The sequence below is a fragment of the Lithobates pipiens genome, unplaced genomic scaffold (assembly GCF_037356315.1).
Source record: "Lithobates pipiens isolate NorthernLeopardFrog02 unplaced genomic scaffold, aLitPip1_a1.2 Scaffold_19, whole genome shotgun sequence".
In the NCBI taxonomy this organism is placed as follows: Eukaryota; Metazoa; Chordata; class Amphibia; order Anura; family Ranidae; genus Lithobates; species Lithobates pipiens.
The window spans coordinates 468,851,027-468,868,897 of record NW_027507764.1 but is presented as its reverse complement, the minus strand read 5'-3'; the positions used below and the strand labels follow the sequence as shown (position 1 = coordinate 468,868,897).

Here is a 17,871-nt window from a genome sequence, read left to right as displayed (position 1 = left end):
CTCTGGGTTGGTCACAGGACTTAATTAAAGTTTCAGTGATTTTGCGCATAACCTAGCAATCCATCATCAATCTAAAATTGTTAAATTATTGCAATAACGTGAAATAACTTTCAATAAATGTTCATTAAAATAGTGACACAATTTTGTTGAATTGAATTGTTGAAACACTATAGTATTTTTGTTTTAGTTCACTAATAGTAGCGCAGAGGACCACTATAAATAATGGTCACAGGACTTGCTTGGGTCTCCCCTAAGGGATATCCCCCAAATGTAATGCTGCCCTCTTGAGGGCCGCAAGATAAATCAGTACCCCCCTGGTTGCTCTGACCCTGTGAGGCCTCTGCCATCTCTGACACTCTGGGTTTAAACATTTTTTTCCTTAAATAACAGCAACAATAAGGAAATACACCAGAATTGGTTAAATCAGAAATAGTTTACTCAATGAGATGAATGGAAAAGAAATCAGAAAGTCAAACTTGAGCTTACACCTGTAGCACCCTCTACCTAAAGGTAGGTGCTAGAATAGGATTTTTCCCACCTCAGGATATGTGCAGGTAAATTTAGGCAGGCTTATGCTGCACGCTGGGCCTGTCTGTTTTGATTCTGAGACTGGGAGTGTTCAATGTAGTGGTGGGTGTGGTCATCTGTGCTCTGATTCAGAGATGTCTCCCCTGCTTCCAGAAAGATGGTTCTGGAATAGGGGTTGGACCTGAAGTCTGAGTGGCAGGCAGTTCATTTGAGGAGCCATGACCAATTATCTTTCGGTATTGGCAGGGGGCAGGCCTCCCATAAAAGCTGGGGTCACATGCTGCCAGGAGGAGTCTGAAGTGTAGGAAAAGGCAGCATGGAGTATTGAGTTGCTTTTCCAGGCATCCCCACGTGAGAATGTACCGAGCGCGGAGGAGGGATGGAGGAACCACTAGGCAGAAGCCTCAGATAAAGATCTTTGTCACTGAAAAGGTGTCAAGGTGCTGTAACCAGGGAACATAGGACTTGTATGCTGGACAAGATCAGTACAGAACAAGTAGCAGTAAAGTGGAAGAGAGTAGATCAGCGTTCTGTGACCGGGGACACAGAACTGCCAAGTAGCTAAAGGTCAGTGTGAACAGAACAACAGAAGAGAAGCTATCAAGAGTAGTGCAGAATGCTGTGGCTGGGGAACACAGCATTGACAGTTAAGGACTGGCTGGGAACAGTAGTCTGCCTATTACCATGTGTCAGGCCGTCCGGGGAAGGTACTGTGTATCTCTGGTCTGGTTAGCACATTGGTAATACTCTTCCAAAAGACAGTATGGCTGTCTGATTCATTGATCCATTGGGGAGAGGCGGTGTGGGCCACGGGTTCTTTGATTCACTGAGGCAATACCGTTAGAGTCTGCAAGGTGGAATTATTCACAGTGATTCTTTCTTGTCCCAATGGAAGTGAAGAAATAGTATTTCAGTAGTTTTGCAGAAGAAGGAGACTCAAGGCTATTTAGTATTGTCGTGCAATACATCAAATGCTATGGGCATCTAATTTCACTCCTTGTTCCACCCAAGTTGTATCCTGCAATAAATGCAACAAACCCATGCAAATGACTGTTCATTGCCTTAACTGATAGTGGGGGGTCTGGCAGTAGGGTGATTGGCGGATTGCTAAGTGGTGAGGCCACCGCTACACACCTCAAAATGTTGTCTCCCAAAGAATGTTATTGATAGCGAAATAACTATCACCTCTAAGATTCAAAAATTCAACACTGAACACTTTAATTTCTATGTTCAAATAAGGGCATATACTGTTTATGTGAATAGGCTATGGGGGAGCAAAGAAATGGTTCTTATGAGTGTCAGATCCCTCTACTGCTCCTTCACACATAAATGGAAAAACCGTAGATAAACAAGTAAAACTTTAGCAAAAAGGAACTGTATTACAATCCAACCTGCTCCTATGGAGAGTTCTTGGTGAACTGCAGCTTTACCAGCTTCAGCAAATCAAATCCCTGAAGTGGGGAGGGAGATGAGAGTAGTCTTGTGTTGCTGAGTGGCAATCTGGTTAATCTTCTGATAGCTCTTAGTTGTTTAATTGCATGCAAGGAATATTGTATGGTAAAGCAAAATAGCTGATCCAAAAGATGGTGTATAACCAGCAGAAAATATTCATATGCACATTAGAACTGTAATTGGATTCACAGTGATCACTGACTTAAAGATGTTACATTTTGTGGAACTACAAGCAACAGCAGAACAATGGATGGCAAAGATGTCTGTATATAGTGTCTATGATATGCTGGAACAGATCTTTGAACTAAAGATGGTAATAGGTGCAGGAGACAATGATGTCAATATGCAGTGTCTATAAGACTGGGCTATCACCCACTCACCACACTGGAATAGATGAGGATGATAATGATGATGATCTCTCAGGAATGTGGCTCAAGGGATGACATCCGGCCTCCGCCGCACCGCACCACGGCTCACACAAATCCATCATCCCTGCATGGTGGATGGAACAGGAGCAGCCTCCAGGCTGCCACTGGGCAGTGAAGGGGAACTGTCTGCAAGTATCCTTCCAAATATCCGCTGGGTAACTCCACCAGTGCAGGTCGCAACTCATCTGCAGCTTAACCTGTAACAGATTCCCTGCATACAGATCCACGCTGGTCCCAAGAGAGCATGACAGACCTCAAGCCTTCCCTCTTATAGTCCCTCCCAGCAGTCTGCTCTTCTCCATCAGCCAGCTAGTAGTTGTAGTTTCACATAATACAGCCAGAGGGTGAATCCTACCTGTATGGACTACATGTCCCAAGATGCTTTGCTCTGTCTTGTCTCTGATCAAGAAAGTAACAGGACATCCCATACTGGAACACAAAAGGGAAACAGCTTCCCCTGAAACAATGCCACACAGAGTCTTCTGATTGCAGGAATAAGTATGTATCCAGCACTGGGCTACATGTACATCTCTGCAATGCATGCACATTTCCCATGTTTTATCCCTTTAATAACTCTGCAAGTACAAAAAATACCTGCTGATTTGCACTCTTAAGTCCTGGTATGAGCATTTTTGTGGACTGAGTGCTAGCAGGTCTGCTCATTGGGGTCAAATTACTAGCCAATCATCTTCTAACTTCTGCTTTTTCAATTAGGCTTTTGCAAAAAGCCTAGAAACTGATTGGTTTCTATGCAGAACTGCATCAGATTTTGCACTCTCCAAGTTTAGTAAATCAACCCCATTGTGTTTTGCTAAACTACTCAACTACTCCTGCAATATAAAGGCTATTCATTTTGTAAATAAGCACTGAGAAAGCTAAATAGACTTGGTGAGATAACACAAATAGCATGCACAAGACACAAGACAGCTCTGAATTTTTGACAAGATCAACAGGTTTTCTTTGCATTTATCAAACAAATATATCAAAGTGCTTCCAATTGTATATTTAGCAGAACACAAAATGGAGCATATATTAGTTCATTGTTCACAGTACGCCATCGTAAAAGTCCGGCGGACTTAGAAAGTCGTTTTGACTCAAAATGTGTCCGCCGGACTTGGTTTTCAGCGGACAATCCGTTCGTCAGTGTGCTAGTCCGGCGGAATAAGAATGACGCATGCTCTGAAGCAAGTACGAGAAGGAAGCTATTGGCTACTGGCTATTGAACTTCCTTTTTCTAGTCCCGTCGTACGTGCTGTACGTCATCGCGAAATCGCCGGACTTTCAGAGTGTCCGTGTGTGTGGCCAAGTCCATTCGTTATAAAGTCCAGCGGATTGTTTGCCGGACCAAGTCTGCCAGACAATTCGATCGTGTGTACGCGGCATTAGAGTTTCATACACTTTTAAGCCAGGTAACTATTGTGTTGAAGCTTTACCCTCACAAGCTTCCCTAGTACTGGGTTCTTATGAATGTATATAAATGTAAATAATAAACCACAAAGAGTGTATATTCACAGAGTAAAAAAGACTTGTAGTACAAATCAGCAGTATGTACTGACAAATACACTCTATTGTCAAAAGTATTGGGGTGCCTGCCTTTACACACACATTGATTGGAGGGGGGGGAATTATAATATGGAGTTGTTTTTCAGGGGTTGGGCTTGTGTATACTGTTCCTCCACCGCTCCTGCCCATTGAAATGAATGGGGCAGCATGGCTATACCGCAGCAGCGCTTTGCAAAGGATTTAACCCTTTCTCAGCTGCTAGCAGGGGGGTAAAAGTGCCCCGCTAGCGGCCGAATAGCGCCGCAAATTTGACGGTAAAGCGCTGCTTAGTGGCGCTTTACCACCGACACACCCACTGCCCCAGTGTGAAAGGGGTCTTATAGCTGCAAAGGGTGGGCCAACTCAATATTGAACCCTACGGACTAAGACTGGGATGCCATTAAAGTTCATGTACGTGTAAAGGCAGGGGTCTCAAAACTTTTGACAATATAGTGTACATGCTTCCTCCAAGCAACACTAATATGTCTGCCTGTTTTTTAAAGTACTACTGTCATGCTCCTTAATGTAAAATATGTAATGAAAACAGATATACCATAATTTACTCTGGTCACCACTGGTTGCAATAATGAGAAACACAAGCACACCAGTTCTGTAACTATAGTGTAAAATAAATTGGATTATTTAAAGAGGAAGTAAACCCTGATGAGTTTACTTCCTCTTTCATTCCCTGCAAAGGCAAAGCATAATGGACTACTATGCATCGCATAGTAGCCCATTATGTGTCACTTACCTGACACAGGAGCCAGCGAAGTCGCCGCTGTCCCCTGTAGTCCGCCGCATCCAACTTGTTGGTGGGGTCTCGCAGCTCCGCCGCTGTCATTCGGCGAAGCCGCCATGACGTCACTCCCACGCATGTGCACGGGAGCTGATACGCGCGGCAGCTCCGTCGCTGAGAATGCCGCGCTCAGTGCGCCTGCACGCCGCTGTCTACGGCGCATGCGCCGTAGACAGCGGTGCCCGTTTTTGGGAAAATTTCTCCTAAACCATATAGGTTTAGGAGATATTGCTTGGGCCTACAGGTAAGCCTTAATCTAGGCTTACCTGTATGTCAAAGTGGTTTGTAAGGGTTTACAACCACTTTAATACGTCTATGGTCAGAGCAATGATGGTGTGCAAAGTATAGTAAATGACAGCAACCGATCATATTTCACATTTTATCATTCAAGTTCAATTTAAAGAACTAAAGAGGACCGCTGGCTGATAAGTATGGGTTACTGCACTTTACAAACTGTAATTGCCTTATTAAATATTTTCTTTTTTATGATCATATGAGTTTCAAAATGTGTACTTCTACATACATTGAAATATAGTGATCTGCCCATGCTCCATCAGGATGTAGATCTGTAGAATAAGCTGTGGTGCGCTTTCCAGATATGTTTTAAAGCACTTCAACATACTGAGATCTGTCATAGCATCGACTGCTCTCTTCTTGGTCTCCGCGCAATTCTTTTTTTGAGGGTCATAACTGACTTGGAACCCATATTTTATAACTTGTATATATCTAGAAGTATAATAGGAAATATATGAATATAATTATATTAATATTCAACTGTATTTATAGTAGTTGGATGTTTTTAGCTCAGACATGTGAAAAGTTGACAGTAACACACAGCAGTGAGTTTATGGTTAAAAAAAACTCTAAGTAGTGTCTACAAAAAGACTACCACCTACCTAATTCTGATTTAATCCAATATTCACAAGTCTAAGCCCTTGTGCACACGTTCGGAGATTCTGACGGAATGTGTCCGATCGGACCGTTTTGATGGATATTCCGACTGTGTGTGGTCTACATCGGACTGTTTCCGTCAGAATACCCGACGGACCAAGTTTTCCAACATGTCAGTAAAATTTTCCGACAAAATTCTCCGATCGGACATACTCCGATCATGTGTAGAGAATTCCGATTGGACAAAGTGCCACGCATGCTCAGATCAAATTCCTACACCAAAGCTATTGGCTACTAGCCTGAACGTAGTCCGTCGTAACAAAATAACGTCATCACGTCCGACGGATTTGGTTGTCGGAATCTCCGACCGTGTGTACAAGGGCTAACATTATGTTTCTATCACTGCTTACCTTTTGAGGTGAGAGATATTTACATCATTTGAATCCATATGCAAAGAAAACCCACATGCCCCAGAACCAACCTCCCCTTTCTATAGCACTCTGTAGCCTAAATTTATTTCAAAGCTCCTTAAAGTAGAAGCCCAGCCGAAAATCGAACTAAGCTTAAACCTTAAGGGTGCTCTGGTCCGGGTAACATGATCGGGTGCCAGCGCCAGTATTAGTGTAGAGGAGGGACAGTTGACAATGGATGACCCATAGTAAGTCTATGTGTGAAGTCACTGCCCAGGCTCTGCAGTTCTTAACGCTGCTCTCTCCTCTCCCATTAAGCTTTGTTAAATTTTGACCAGACTTCTACTTTCAATTTGTACGAAAATGGGAACTGGTCTTGGGAAGAGTTGGAACATGACTGGGCCTACATTTGGGATGCCACTAAATCAAGACTAGACTGGACATTCTGGACATTAAGAACTTAACAGTTAAGCTGCAAGGGACTATGCCCAAATGTATGGAAATCACGAGTCACAAATTTCCTACCAACCCGCTTTAGCCACACCCTGATTAAACTATAATGTATGGAATCTACTCTCTTGATTCTTGATTTATTATTATTTCTCTCATTTCTTCTCCCTGCTATCTTTCTATATCTGAGCCCCTTTCTGTTTTCCACTTTTTATTCCTTTTATATTGTACATAGAGGAAGGTTTTCTCTAAAGGGGCTTAACTCCCAATTACATAATCCCCTTTGTCACACTATATTGGAACAGAGCCACCTAGTAGCAGGGTGCAAGTCCCATTATGCAGCAGTTTATGTATCTGCAATGAGGAGTAGAGTTTCTGTTCTCTACTTCTCATCACAGCACAGTGCAAAGAAGCCAGTGATTGCAATACAAGCGACCAGTTTTAATAATGTGTGATGAAAGCACCCAACTGGCTGTTTGCGCAAATTATCTCCTTCCTGCTACTTCACCTCAGAGATGGCAATAGCAGGAGAGAGAAGGGAGAGACAGCCATGATGTAATGAGGAAGTAGAGGAATTATGTCCCCTGCTTCCTCTTCTGCTTATCTAAACAAAAGAACTCGCTGCTCAAGGTGAGACAGGAAGCCTAATGATATCACAGGTGCCCGCCTCGGCTCGCCTCCGCATATGATCAACGCTGAAGAAATGGCTGGACTCCAAGATCCATCAAAATTCTTATTTAATAATGAACATCCCAAGTGTTACAGACAGTTTAAATGGTAAACGCGTTTCACACACTAACAGGTGCGCTTATTCATTACCGCAAAGAAAAAGCGCACCTGTTAGTGTGTGAAACGTGTCTACCATTTGAACTGTCTGTAACACTTGGGATGCTCATTATTAAATAAGAATTTTAATTTTGATGGATTTTGGAGTGCAGCCATTTCATCAATGTTCCACTTTTGCTCCCTTAAGTCAGACCTGGGCATTTTATGGCTCCTGGGTCACATCTGGTCCTTTGGTTGTCCCTGTCCAGCCCGCGATGCCTCCACTGTTAGCATGTCTCTCCCTACTGAGGAGGTTGACAGGCTCAGAGAGGCTTGTTGACAATATCTATGACTAGGAGGAACTGGAAGGAGAATGCCTGAGGGGCTGATAGGTACAGCGGGGAGGCTCGTTTCGTCGGCAAATGCCTTGCCTAGGAAACATCCTGATGCTCTCCCACCATTCTTCTACCTGGTTCTTCCCACAACAAAGCCTGCAAGCTGTGAACCCCAGGAGCTGTGTACTTGTTCTTCACACCAGCATCTGCATAAATCCCCGCTGTGCCAGGGATCTTAGGCTCTCTGCTTCCAGCTTGCAGCTCTGCCAGTTATCTCTAGTGTCTAAGCCTGTCAGTCACACATCGATGCTCAAAACCGCAGATCAGTTAAAGTGTTACTAAACCCACAACAGTAAAATCAGTCTACATATGTAGTAAAACAGGCTTGTTATATTCAATGGGGAACCTAAAGGCTTAATCCTTTGCATTGTGTAAAAAGGCCATTTGATCTTGTCTTCTCTGATCCTCCCCTTTTTCCACTGTCCCCAATCCATCTCCTGATAGAACAGAGGCTAGAGGACAAGTTACACATGCTCAGTTTGTTGTGTATTGCTACAGTGGGTTTTTTTTCTTGGGAGAGTGCATGTGATCAGCACAGGGCCAATCAGCACTATCCAGTCACGGGTCCTGCAGCCTTATAGGACAGTCCAAGTAGAATGAAAACTTCTGCTACAAGCTTTAACCAGATGCTTATAGAAATCACAAGAGTGCTCCAACTGCTGATGAGAAATTGTATTTAGCAGTTTATATTTACTAAAATGATTGCATTTCCATGGTCTGTGTCAGACCAGATATAGTAAATTCAGGGTCCTGGGTTTAGTAACACTTTAATTAACCCCTGTGCTTGTCAGCTCCCTCACTGCTGACATTTCTTCACAACTGCTTCTAATATTTGTGAGTGTGCACACAATTTCATGAGCAGTTGTACCTATTATTCCTAGTGGCAGGAGTTTGTTTTTATATGTCTATGTACATACAGACCTTCTTAGGTCCAAATTGAATAGTGAGCAGAATTAAGTTTAGCCTAGGGCCCCTTTCACACCAGAGGTCTAATCAGGCACGGCTGTCCGTTTTTCAGTTGGACCCAATAGGACCCTCCATTCTCCTCTATGGGCAGTCAGATGTAAACGGACTTGTGTCTGCTTACCTCCGATCCTATCTGACAAAAACAAACAAAAAGAAAGGGGGATCCATTCTCCTCCATTTTGCCGGATTAAAACAGAGGGTAGTCAGTTGTAAATGGACAGCTGGCCCGTTTATATCCGCCATTAGAACAGACCTGTCATCCAGTACTCTCCTCATTAGGGGATCTGTCTGCTGATCCCCTGCTGAGCAAAAAGCAGATCCAGCCCATGTGAAAGGGGCCTAATTGTTCAGCCCTCCACAACAGTCCCAGTTTCTCATGTGGCCCCTTGGCAAAATGTATTACCCAGCCCTGCTCTAAGTAAATAACAGCTGAACAAGGGAGTTAAAGTGGGGTGCCCCCTAAAAAAAAAAATGTAAAAATCAGCAGCTACAAATACTGCAGCTGCTGACTTTTAATAATCGGACACTTATCTGTCCCAGGGTCCAGCAATGCGGAGGAACGAAGCCCCCCCTCGTTCCCCGCTCCGCTCACGGCGCCGGCATTCTTACTGTGGGCACCCAGCTGTGGCTTCACAGCTGGACACCCACTGCACATGCGCGAGAGCCGCCGGGCGCCAGGATACGCCGCACAGTCATCTGGGACATGTGACAGGTCCCAGATGACTGCGCGGCGCGAGGGGAAGTGATGTCGCCAGCCCGGGCATTGAAGAAGGCAGACGAGGGACCCCCTAGCAACAGGCATTTAGAGGTGAGTAAAAAAAAAAAATCCAATTTTCTTTTTCTTTTTTTTTAATGAATTTTACGCTATTTATTTATTTTTGGTGGCAACACCACTTTAAGAAGATGGACTCCAATATTCTGCCACAGATAACAAGGTTAACTAACTTACCTTACAATTGTTCCAAGCAGGAAGACGTGAAGGAATAAGATCCCTTTTAGTTTCCAAAAACTGTTCCCCTGATTGTCATCTTTAAACCACGTGTAACTAAATGCTTGTATTATCAGAGTAGACACAAGAACAAAGAATATGGTCAGCAGACCAAATACAGGGTGCTCTTGCTGGAAGTATTTGAATGTAATCCATAAATCTATTCCAATGTCAAATAAGAAGGAAAGTGCTCCAAAGATGGTCATGAAAAAGTTCCATTTTGTAAAGCTCATGGTCCAGCATCCAGGAAGGATTGTGCTATACCATTTTTCTAAGAATCCTATAAATAATTCCAAATCAAATAGATTTTGTTAACAATTCTCATTTTACAGGTCCATGATGTTCAGGTTTAACTAATGTTTTCGATACTGAAATGAAATAACTTGCATATCTTTTTGCAGAAATATTGGATCATGTTGGAGATTGGGTTTTCACAGTTTACGACACATCTATAAATTTTCCATGCATAGTTGACCAAATGCTGCATACATTTACTAGCAGTCTGAAATGAAAAATGAATTAATATTATTTTCTAATACAACTAGAACTTTAGCATAGTAAATATATTTAGCAACTTGTACACAAGCACCCGGATGGAGCACTCAGTATGTGAACCTGCCATGCTTAATACCTCTGAGGTTTTCAGGACAGAAGAGCCTCAAGCACAACAGACACAATTCATGAAATGTAAGTACCATCGCTTGTGCTGATTTATTTTGTTTAATTTACCTACACTAAAGCTTCCATACATGGATCAAAATTGTATGGGCAGGCTGGTTGTACAGAAGTCGATCTGCCGCCTTGATCTGCTGATCAATGTTTTCTAATTAAAGGGAAGACTCCCTGTTATCAGAATAAAAAGGCTCAGCAGGAGTGAATGTGTAGATGGGGGAACCAGGTCATTTTCTTTAGTTCAACCCGCTGGTTGAATGAAAAAAATGAATTAGGTAAAGGTGGGATGGTCTAAGAAACTGCATTGTTGATTGTAATCTGTTACACTGAGAACACCAGTTGCTGAGCCATGTGAATGAGTAGGCTCACTATTCCCCACACCACCCATTGTAGGCTTACTATAGGAGAGAGGGTCATTGCAAAGGTAGAATCATGCAACAAGAGTCTCCAGTCCTAGCCAGAAGCATATAAGGGAGTTCTGTGAAATCCAGGTTGAGCAGCTCATGTGAGAGGATCTTCTGACTTTAGCAGTTGTCACCTGACTGGTTTCAATGTTTGCCTGGAGCTGCTTTAGACTGCACACAAAAATATGTAACTTAAGAAAAAGAAAGTGAACTGCAAATACTTCAGACAAAAGGCAATGCCGTTCACCCACAATTTGAGTGTTTTATCCCCTAATTGACCTTGATCCCTTATGACACCATTGCTTTCTGTCCTCGGGTTTGTGCAGTCTTTACAGTATTACAAAACTATGAAAATTTCCACCGTGGAGTTCCTGTCTATAGGATGTCTCCTTTGACTCTGGTGCCACTTCGATATGCATGAGCCTGCCTTGCTTGTGGGACACATATGCAGTATTACTTTTAGGGTTTAATACTACTTTAAGCGAGGCTAGAATCGTTTTTACACTTTACAATAAAACAATGGAAATAAAATACAATAAAACAATGCAAAAAGCAATATTCCAGAGTAGCCAATATGAATGAATCATGTACACTACTACTCTCAGTAGGAAGATGCAGATTGATTTCTACTATGTCCTTTGTGCCATTCATTGAATTCAATTTTAAAGTAGAACTCTGCTATTCAAGTACAGTGGATCCGGAAAGTATTCACTTTTTCCATGTTGTGTTATGTTACAGCCTTATTCCAAAATGTATTAAATGTATTGTTTTCCTCAAAATTCTACAAATAATACCCCATAATGACAACATGAAATAAGTTTGTTTGAAATCTTTGCAAATTTATGAAAAATAGAAAAAACCCACATACATAAGTATTGAGCAAAGGCTGTGAATACTTTGTTGAAGCACCTTTGGCACCAATTAAAGCCTCAAGTCTTTTTGACTATGATGCTACAAGCTTGGCAAACCTATTTCTGGGCCGTTTCTCCCATTCTTCTTTGACCTCTGAAGTTCCATTAGGTTGGATGGGGAGTGTCGGTGCACAGCCATTTTCAGATCTCTCCAGAGATGTTCAATCGGGTTCCAGTCTGGGCTGTGGCTGGGCCACTCAAAGGCATTCACAGAGTTGTCCCATAGCCACTCCTTTCTTATCTTGGCTGTGTGCTTAGAGTCTTTGTCTTGTCTCTCCTGACTAGTCTCCCAAACCCTGATGCTAAAAAAAAACATCCCACAGCATGCTGCTGCCACCACTATGCTTCACTGTAGGGATGGTATTGGCCAGGTGATGAGCGGTGCCTGGTTTCCTCCAGACATGACACTTGCCATTCAGGCCAAAGAGTTCAATCTTTGTTTCATCAGAACAGAGAATTTAGTTTCTCATGGTCTGAGAGTCCTTCAGGTGCCTTTTTGAAAACTTCAGGTGGACTGTCATGTGCCTTTTACTGAGGGGTGGCTTCCATCTGGCCACTCTACCATACAGGTTTGATTGGTGGAGTATTGCAGAGATGGTTGTTTTTCTGGCAGGTTGTGGTGGTTTCAAGCTTATTTCATTGTACCCTTCCCTACATCTGTGCTTCAATACAATCCTGTCTCAGAAGTCTACAAGCAATTCCTTGGACTTTATGGCTAGGTTTGTGCTCTGACATGCACTACATTAAAGCGGGAGTCCGCGTTTTTTTTTTTTTTAAAAGCCAGCAGCTACAAATACTGCAGCTGCTGACTTTTAAAATAGTGACACTTACCTGTCCAGCGCGCCCGCGATGTCGGCACCGGAAGCCGATCTCTCGATCGTCTCTCGGGTGCTGCCGCCGCCATCTTGGGTATAGAAATCAGGAAGTGGAGCCTTTCGGCTTCATTTCCCGGTTCCCTACTGCGCATGCGCGAGTCGCACTGCGCAATAAGGATGGACCCGCTGCCTCTGGGATCTGTGTGTTTCCCAGCAGGCAGCGGGGGACTTTCGGAAAGGGGCTTAATCTACGCCCCTTTCCGCAGAGAGCTATCCCGGAAGTGGGTGCAGATACCTGTACTGTACAGGTACCTGCACCCCCCTCCCCCCTGAAAGGTGCCAATTGTGGCGCCGGAGGGGGGGAGGATTCCAATGAGCGGAAGGTCCACTTTAGGTTGGACCTCCGCTTTAACTGTGGGACCTTATATAGACAGGTGTGTGCCTTCCCAAATCAATCAATCAGTCAATCTCGTTGTAGAAACATCTCAAGGATGATCAGTGGAAACAGGATGCACCTGAGCACCATTTTTTAGTGTCATGACAAAGGCTGTGAATATTTATGTGATTTTTTTATTTCTAATAAATTTGCTAAGATTCCAAACAAACATCTCTCATATTGTTATTATGGGGTATTGTAGAATTTCGAGGAAAATAATGAATTTAATCCATTTTGGAACAAGGTTGCAACATAACAAAATGTGGAAAAAAGTGAAGCGCTGTAAATACTTTTTTCGAATGCACTGTATATATTGCCTATTGTATTCCCTTAAAGCCCAACTTCAGGAAAATGTAAGCTTAACCTCTGCAGTAAGTCTTGATTCACACTAACGCGTTTTTTGATGCATTTTGCATTTTGCAGAAATGCAAGGAAATTTTTTAACATCAAAGCATTTTTGTGCCTCTGCGTTTTTGGAAAGGGTCGGGGACTTTTTTTCATGAAAAATGCAGCGTTTTGCATGTAATAGAAGTCAATGGACCTGCATCAAAAACGCAAGTACCGCTTTTTTAACTGCGTTTTTACCACGATTTTGCCATGATTTTCGTGTTTTTTCTTTTTTTTTCCCACAGTATATAGTTGGTTGCTAAGCAAAGACAGTTTAAAAAAAAAAGAGAAAAAAAAAACGCAAAACGTGGCAAAATCATGGTAAAAACGAGTGTCCAAAAATGCGACAAGCACCGCAAAAAGCACTGCAAAAACGCTCAAAAGCAACATGCATAGATGTGAATCGAGCCTAAGCCCATGCCTGCTTTGCAAGGGTTGAAGTGGTAGTAAACTCCTCTGCTTATGTTTTACCTACAGATAAGCCTATAGTAAAGCTTACCTGTAGGTACCGTGAAAACCCCCTAAACATGCACTGTTTGGGAGATATGTACTTGTATAGCAGTCGGTGATGTCATCAGTGCATACACACTGCGCTCCCAATGGAAAGCATGTGACGTCATCACGGCTCAGCCATTTATACATATATACAGCCAGAGCCCACAAACCCAGATGGGTCAAGATGTAAGCCCTGTCAGCAGCGACAGGTAAGTCTCTCAAAATGTGCTAGTTATGTGATACATACTAGCACATTATGACATTGCCTTGTATGGGGAAGCTTTTTTTTTTTTTTTCATGGACACTTTACTACTTCTTTAATTGTTGTTTTATCTATAGGAGAGAAGAAACACCTAATCATTTGGTCCCCTGTCAGATGTGATCCCCGCGCTCCGGTGGTGGACTGTCCCTTGGCGTCAACACGTTCAGTGCAGGGCTATTGACCCTGTATTAGTCTTGATGATGTCAGGACCCTAGACTGGTCTAGCTGTGGGGAGGGGGGGAGGGGTGCAGGATCAGGTAAGTAAATCTTCTTTTATTGTTCCCTTATATAAAAATATAAGATTTTTATAAGATTATATAAAAATTTGAAATTTATTTTTGCACTGTGGGTGCAGCCCACAAGAAGGGATACATTTTTTCAGTTGTCAGGAATTGGTCTTTAGGCTCCATACACACCAATGCGTTTTTACATGCTTTTTGCAGAAACGAAGGACATTATTTTTAACATGAGTTCCTATGGATCATTTTTGTGCCTCTGCATTTTTGGATAGGGTCAGGGACTTTTTTTAATGCAAAATGCATTTTTTTTTGCTTTTTTAGTTCAATAGAATTCAGTCTAGGTTTTATGCAGGCTGTGCTTGATGCTTTTGAACATTTTTCATGCATTTTTCATACATTTTGAGGTTATTTTTTGTTTTGTTTTTTTATTTTTTTACTTTAATACATTGTGTATAGCTGGTTGCTATGAAGCCAGCCGCCATGTCCTCAACTACTGATGAGTCATCAGCTGTCAACAGGGGTTTCCCGCTGACAGCTGAATGTGAAAAAAAGCATTACCGGCAAAAAAAAAAAAATCATGAAAAAGACACTGGGGGGTCCATCCTCCCCCCCAAAATCTTCAAGTCTGGTATGGATTTGGAGGGGAACCCCATGCCAAATTATTTTATTATTTTTTATTTTTAATGATATTGGGGTTTCCTCCATAACACACCCTTTTCTGAGTATGCAGACCAGCAGGTCAGGAAAGGGAGGGGAGGAGGGAGCAACAGCTGATGACTCATCGGTTGTTAAGGAAGTGGCAGCCGATTTCCCAGCCCGCTCCTTAGCAACCAGCTGTACACAGTGTAATAAAGTGAAAAAAATGCATCAAAAAATGCAACACTTTCATTTCTGGTGCGGCTCCATTGAAGTGTATTTCACGCAAAACGCAATCTGCTGCAGGAAAAAAAGTCCCCGTCCCTTTCCAAAAACGCACCGGGTGAAAAACGCATAGATGTGAACGTGTACCATAGTAAACCATGTTAAATGGACTGTTTCTGTAAAATGTAAAACGCACAAAAAAGCACATGAGTGTAAATGTAGGGTTAATATAAAATCTGCAGAAAAACATGTAGTGCATTTTTAACGTGATTTTGCCACAATTTGCATTTTGTGCTTTAAACTAGTAACAAACTGTGGAAAAAAATGTAATAAAAAAAAAAACCTGCAAGACAATTGCATAATGTGCTAGTATGCATTGCATACTAGCACATTATGAAATATTTACCTTAAAACGAAGACAACTCAGTGGCGCCTGTTCACTGCTGAGGGGGCTGGTGGCTAAACAAACGCCTGAAGCTGTAAAACGCTTTTAAAATGCTTTAAAAACGCTGGTAAAGAGCTGCAAAAACGCTTAAAAAAACACCTGAAAAAACGCCAGTAAATTGCTACGCTCAGGTGTGAATGGAGCCTAAAGTACTGTAGAAGTAAAGGCACATTATTTTTATTTATTTTTTGGATAGAGTAAGGAAAGGTTATAACTTCTGTCAGCTTTTTGTTTTGACATCTGTGTCCCATTGGGGAGATTTCCCTTCACTTTCTGTCCCATAGCCAAAACAAGAAGTAAGGAAATTCCTGATAGTCACCAGAACTGGTGTCACCATTGGAACATTTCAATTGTATTCCTGTTCTAGTGACAACCCAAAATATGGGATTTTCATTCACATTCACTGCCAGTGATAGTAGTTAACGGGACCAATAGAGAGAGAGGGTGAATCTCCCTAACAGGAACACAGACAGCAATAAAAACTAAAAAAAAAGTTGTTCTAATCTCTCTCTGCTCTATCCAAAATGAAAAAAAAAACAACCTTTTGCCTTCAGTTATACTTTAAGATGATACAGGCTTCTGAATCATATATTGGTCATTATAAGACAGTAAGCCCCCATCAACATCGTCACGATTTGACGTCAAATCACAGCCTATTGCAGGCAACGGCACTGTCCCAATCGGTGCAACGCTGACTTTGCAGCGCCGATACCGATTTCCAAAAGTAGTTCCTGCACTACTTTTGTCAACATTGGGAGCAATTTAAATACACTTCTGTACAGACCTGAACAGATGTCTTTCAAATTGCCCCCCCCCCCCAACGCCCACTGAAATGCGGGTTTGAAATTGTGCAAGTTCAGCTGAATTCAGTGTGAACGAGGGCTAAATGTTGTCCGTTCACAGCAGTCTGTGTGTAAATTGAAATGTGAATGACATAGAACTGTGTACCACTGAGCAGGTAATATGGCTGCCCAATAAATTTTGAAGTTTTCATTAGGCACAATAGATAACTACAACACCTAAGGCCGGGTTCACATATGTGTTGCTGAGGTTTGCAGTCCTGGGTCCGGTGCGTTTTTGTTCACCGGTTCAGGTGCGATTCAGTGGCAAATTTTTGCCTGATTTCGCACCTGAACCGGACTCAAAAACGCACAGGACCCTTTTTGAAACTGCACTGTGGCCACCCTGGACATGTGTAAACCACCTCCCTTGAGAGCCAGATAGGTTCACATGTCATGGGGATTGGCTGCGGTTTAAAACGTATCCAATTCCCATATATGTGAACCCAGCAGCATACGTACAACAGGCAGGTAACAAATACTTCTGGCTAGTTAAGCTGGGCATAGATGGGTCTAATGATTGACTTCTCTTGTTAAAAAAAAATTTCTTCGATTAGATCTGCAGCCAATAGGCTGCAGGGCTGATCAATATACTCTGACAGGAGGAGTACCCATTGTCAGATTACAATAGCACAGAAAGGAGGATTCCTTCATCTACCTCACTTGTGTGGATGGGAGAACCAGTTCAGTTTTTTCATTGAGGCTGGGTTCACACTATGTGCGGCGCCGGGCACAGCAGGGGGTCCGGTGCATCCCTGTTCACCATTTCAGCTCCAAATATTTGCCTGAAAAGATGTACGGGACCCACCCCGGCTCCATAGAGAGTCGGTCACACTCTCCTGTCATGCGAATTGGATGCAGGGAATTCCACATCCAATTCACATAAGTGTGAACCCAGCCTTAGCCTGCTAGTTGATCAAAACACTGGTCAGTCTTAGCCAATTATCAGCACACCCTGCGGGCAAGTATTCTGTAAAAACTGAAAGTAGTTTCAATGCCATACTTGGTTCCCTTGGTAAGTCTAGTGATAGTAAGAATACATAACAGGAATTAAATTAAACAGAGCAAGTAGAATACAATAAATGTGTAAAACCCTCATAAGGTGTTCTTACCTTGCAAGTTAATATTTGATCTGTAGCAGAAATAATGAAATCCTAGGTAACACATCCATAGACTAGAATGAAACTTGTACTCCGTCCTCCTCCTAGAAGAAGGGAGTGTATGCTGTGTACACTCATGTCACAATGAAGGAAGTGTGCTGACAATGGGCAGGTCTGCTTGCTTGCTTTCGTTTTGCATTAATAGTCTCTCAGGTAACCACTATGATGAAAGGTTACACCTAAAGCCTCGTACACACGATGGGATTTCCCGCAGACAAAACCTCTGACTTTTGTCCAAAGGGCGTTGGCCAGGAACTTGTCTTGCATACAAACGGCAAGGAATTGTCAGCCAACAAACACAAACGTACTGGCGTACTATGTTTTTTTTTGCTCT

At 42.6% G+C, this 17,871-nt stretch overlaps 1 protein-coding gene across 1 annotated transcript in view; it reads right to left on the bottom strand.

Annotated features, from left to right (window-relative positions):
• Window positions 1-17,641, bottom strand: part of XKR9 (XK related 9) — a 29,405-nt gene extending 11,764 nt beyond the window's left edge. The window contains exons 1-3 of the mRNA XM_077492857.1: window positions 17,490-17,641; window positions 9,573-10,113; window positions 5,270-5,472 (exon numbers count right to left, since the gene is read on the bottom strand). Coding sequence (XP_077348983.1) covers window positions 5,270-5,472; window positions 9,573-9,844 — 475 coding nt within the window. The 5' untranslated portion in view covers window positions 9,845-10,113; window positions 17,490-17,641. The remainder of the gene's footprint in view (window positions 1-5,269; window positions 5,473-9,572; window positions 10,114-17,489) is intronic.
• Window positions 17,642-17,871: the final 230 nt, after the last annotated feature.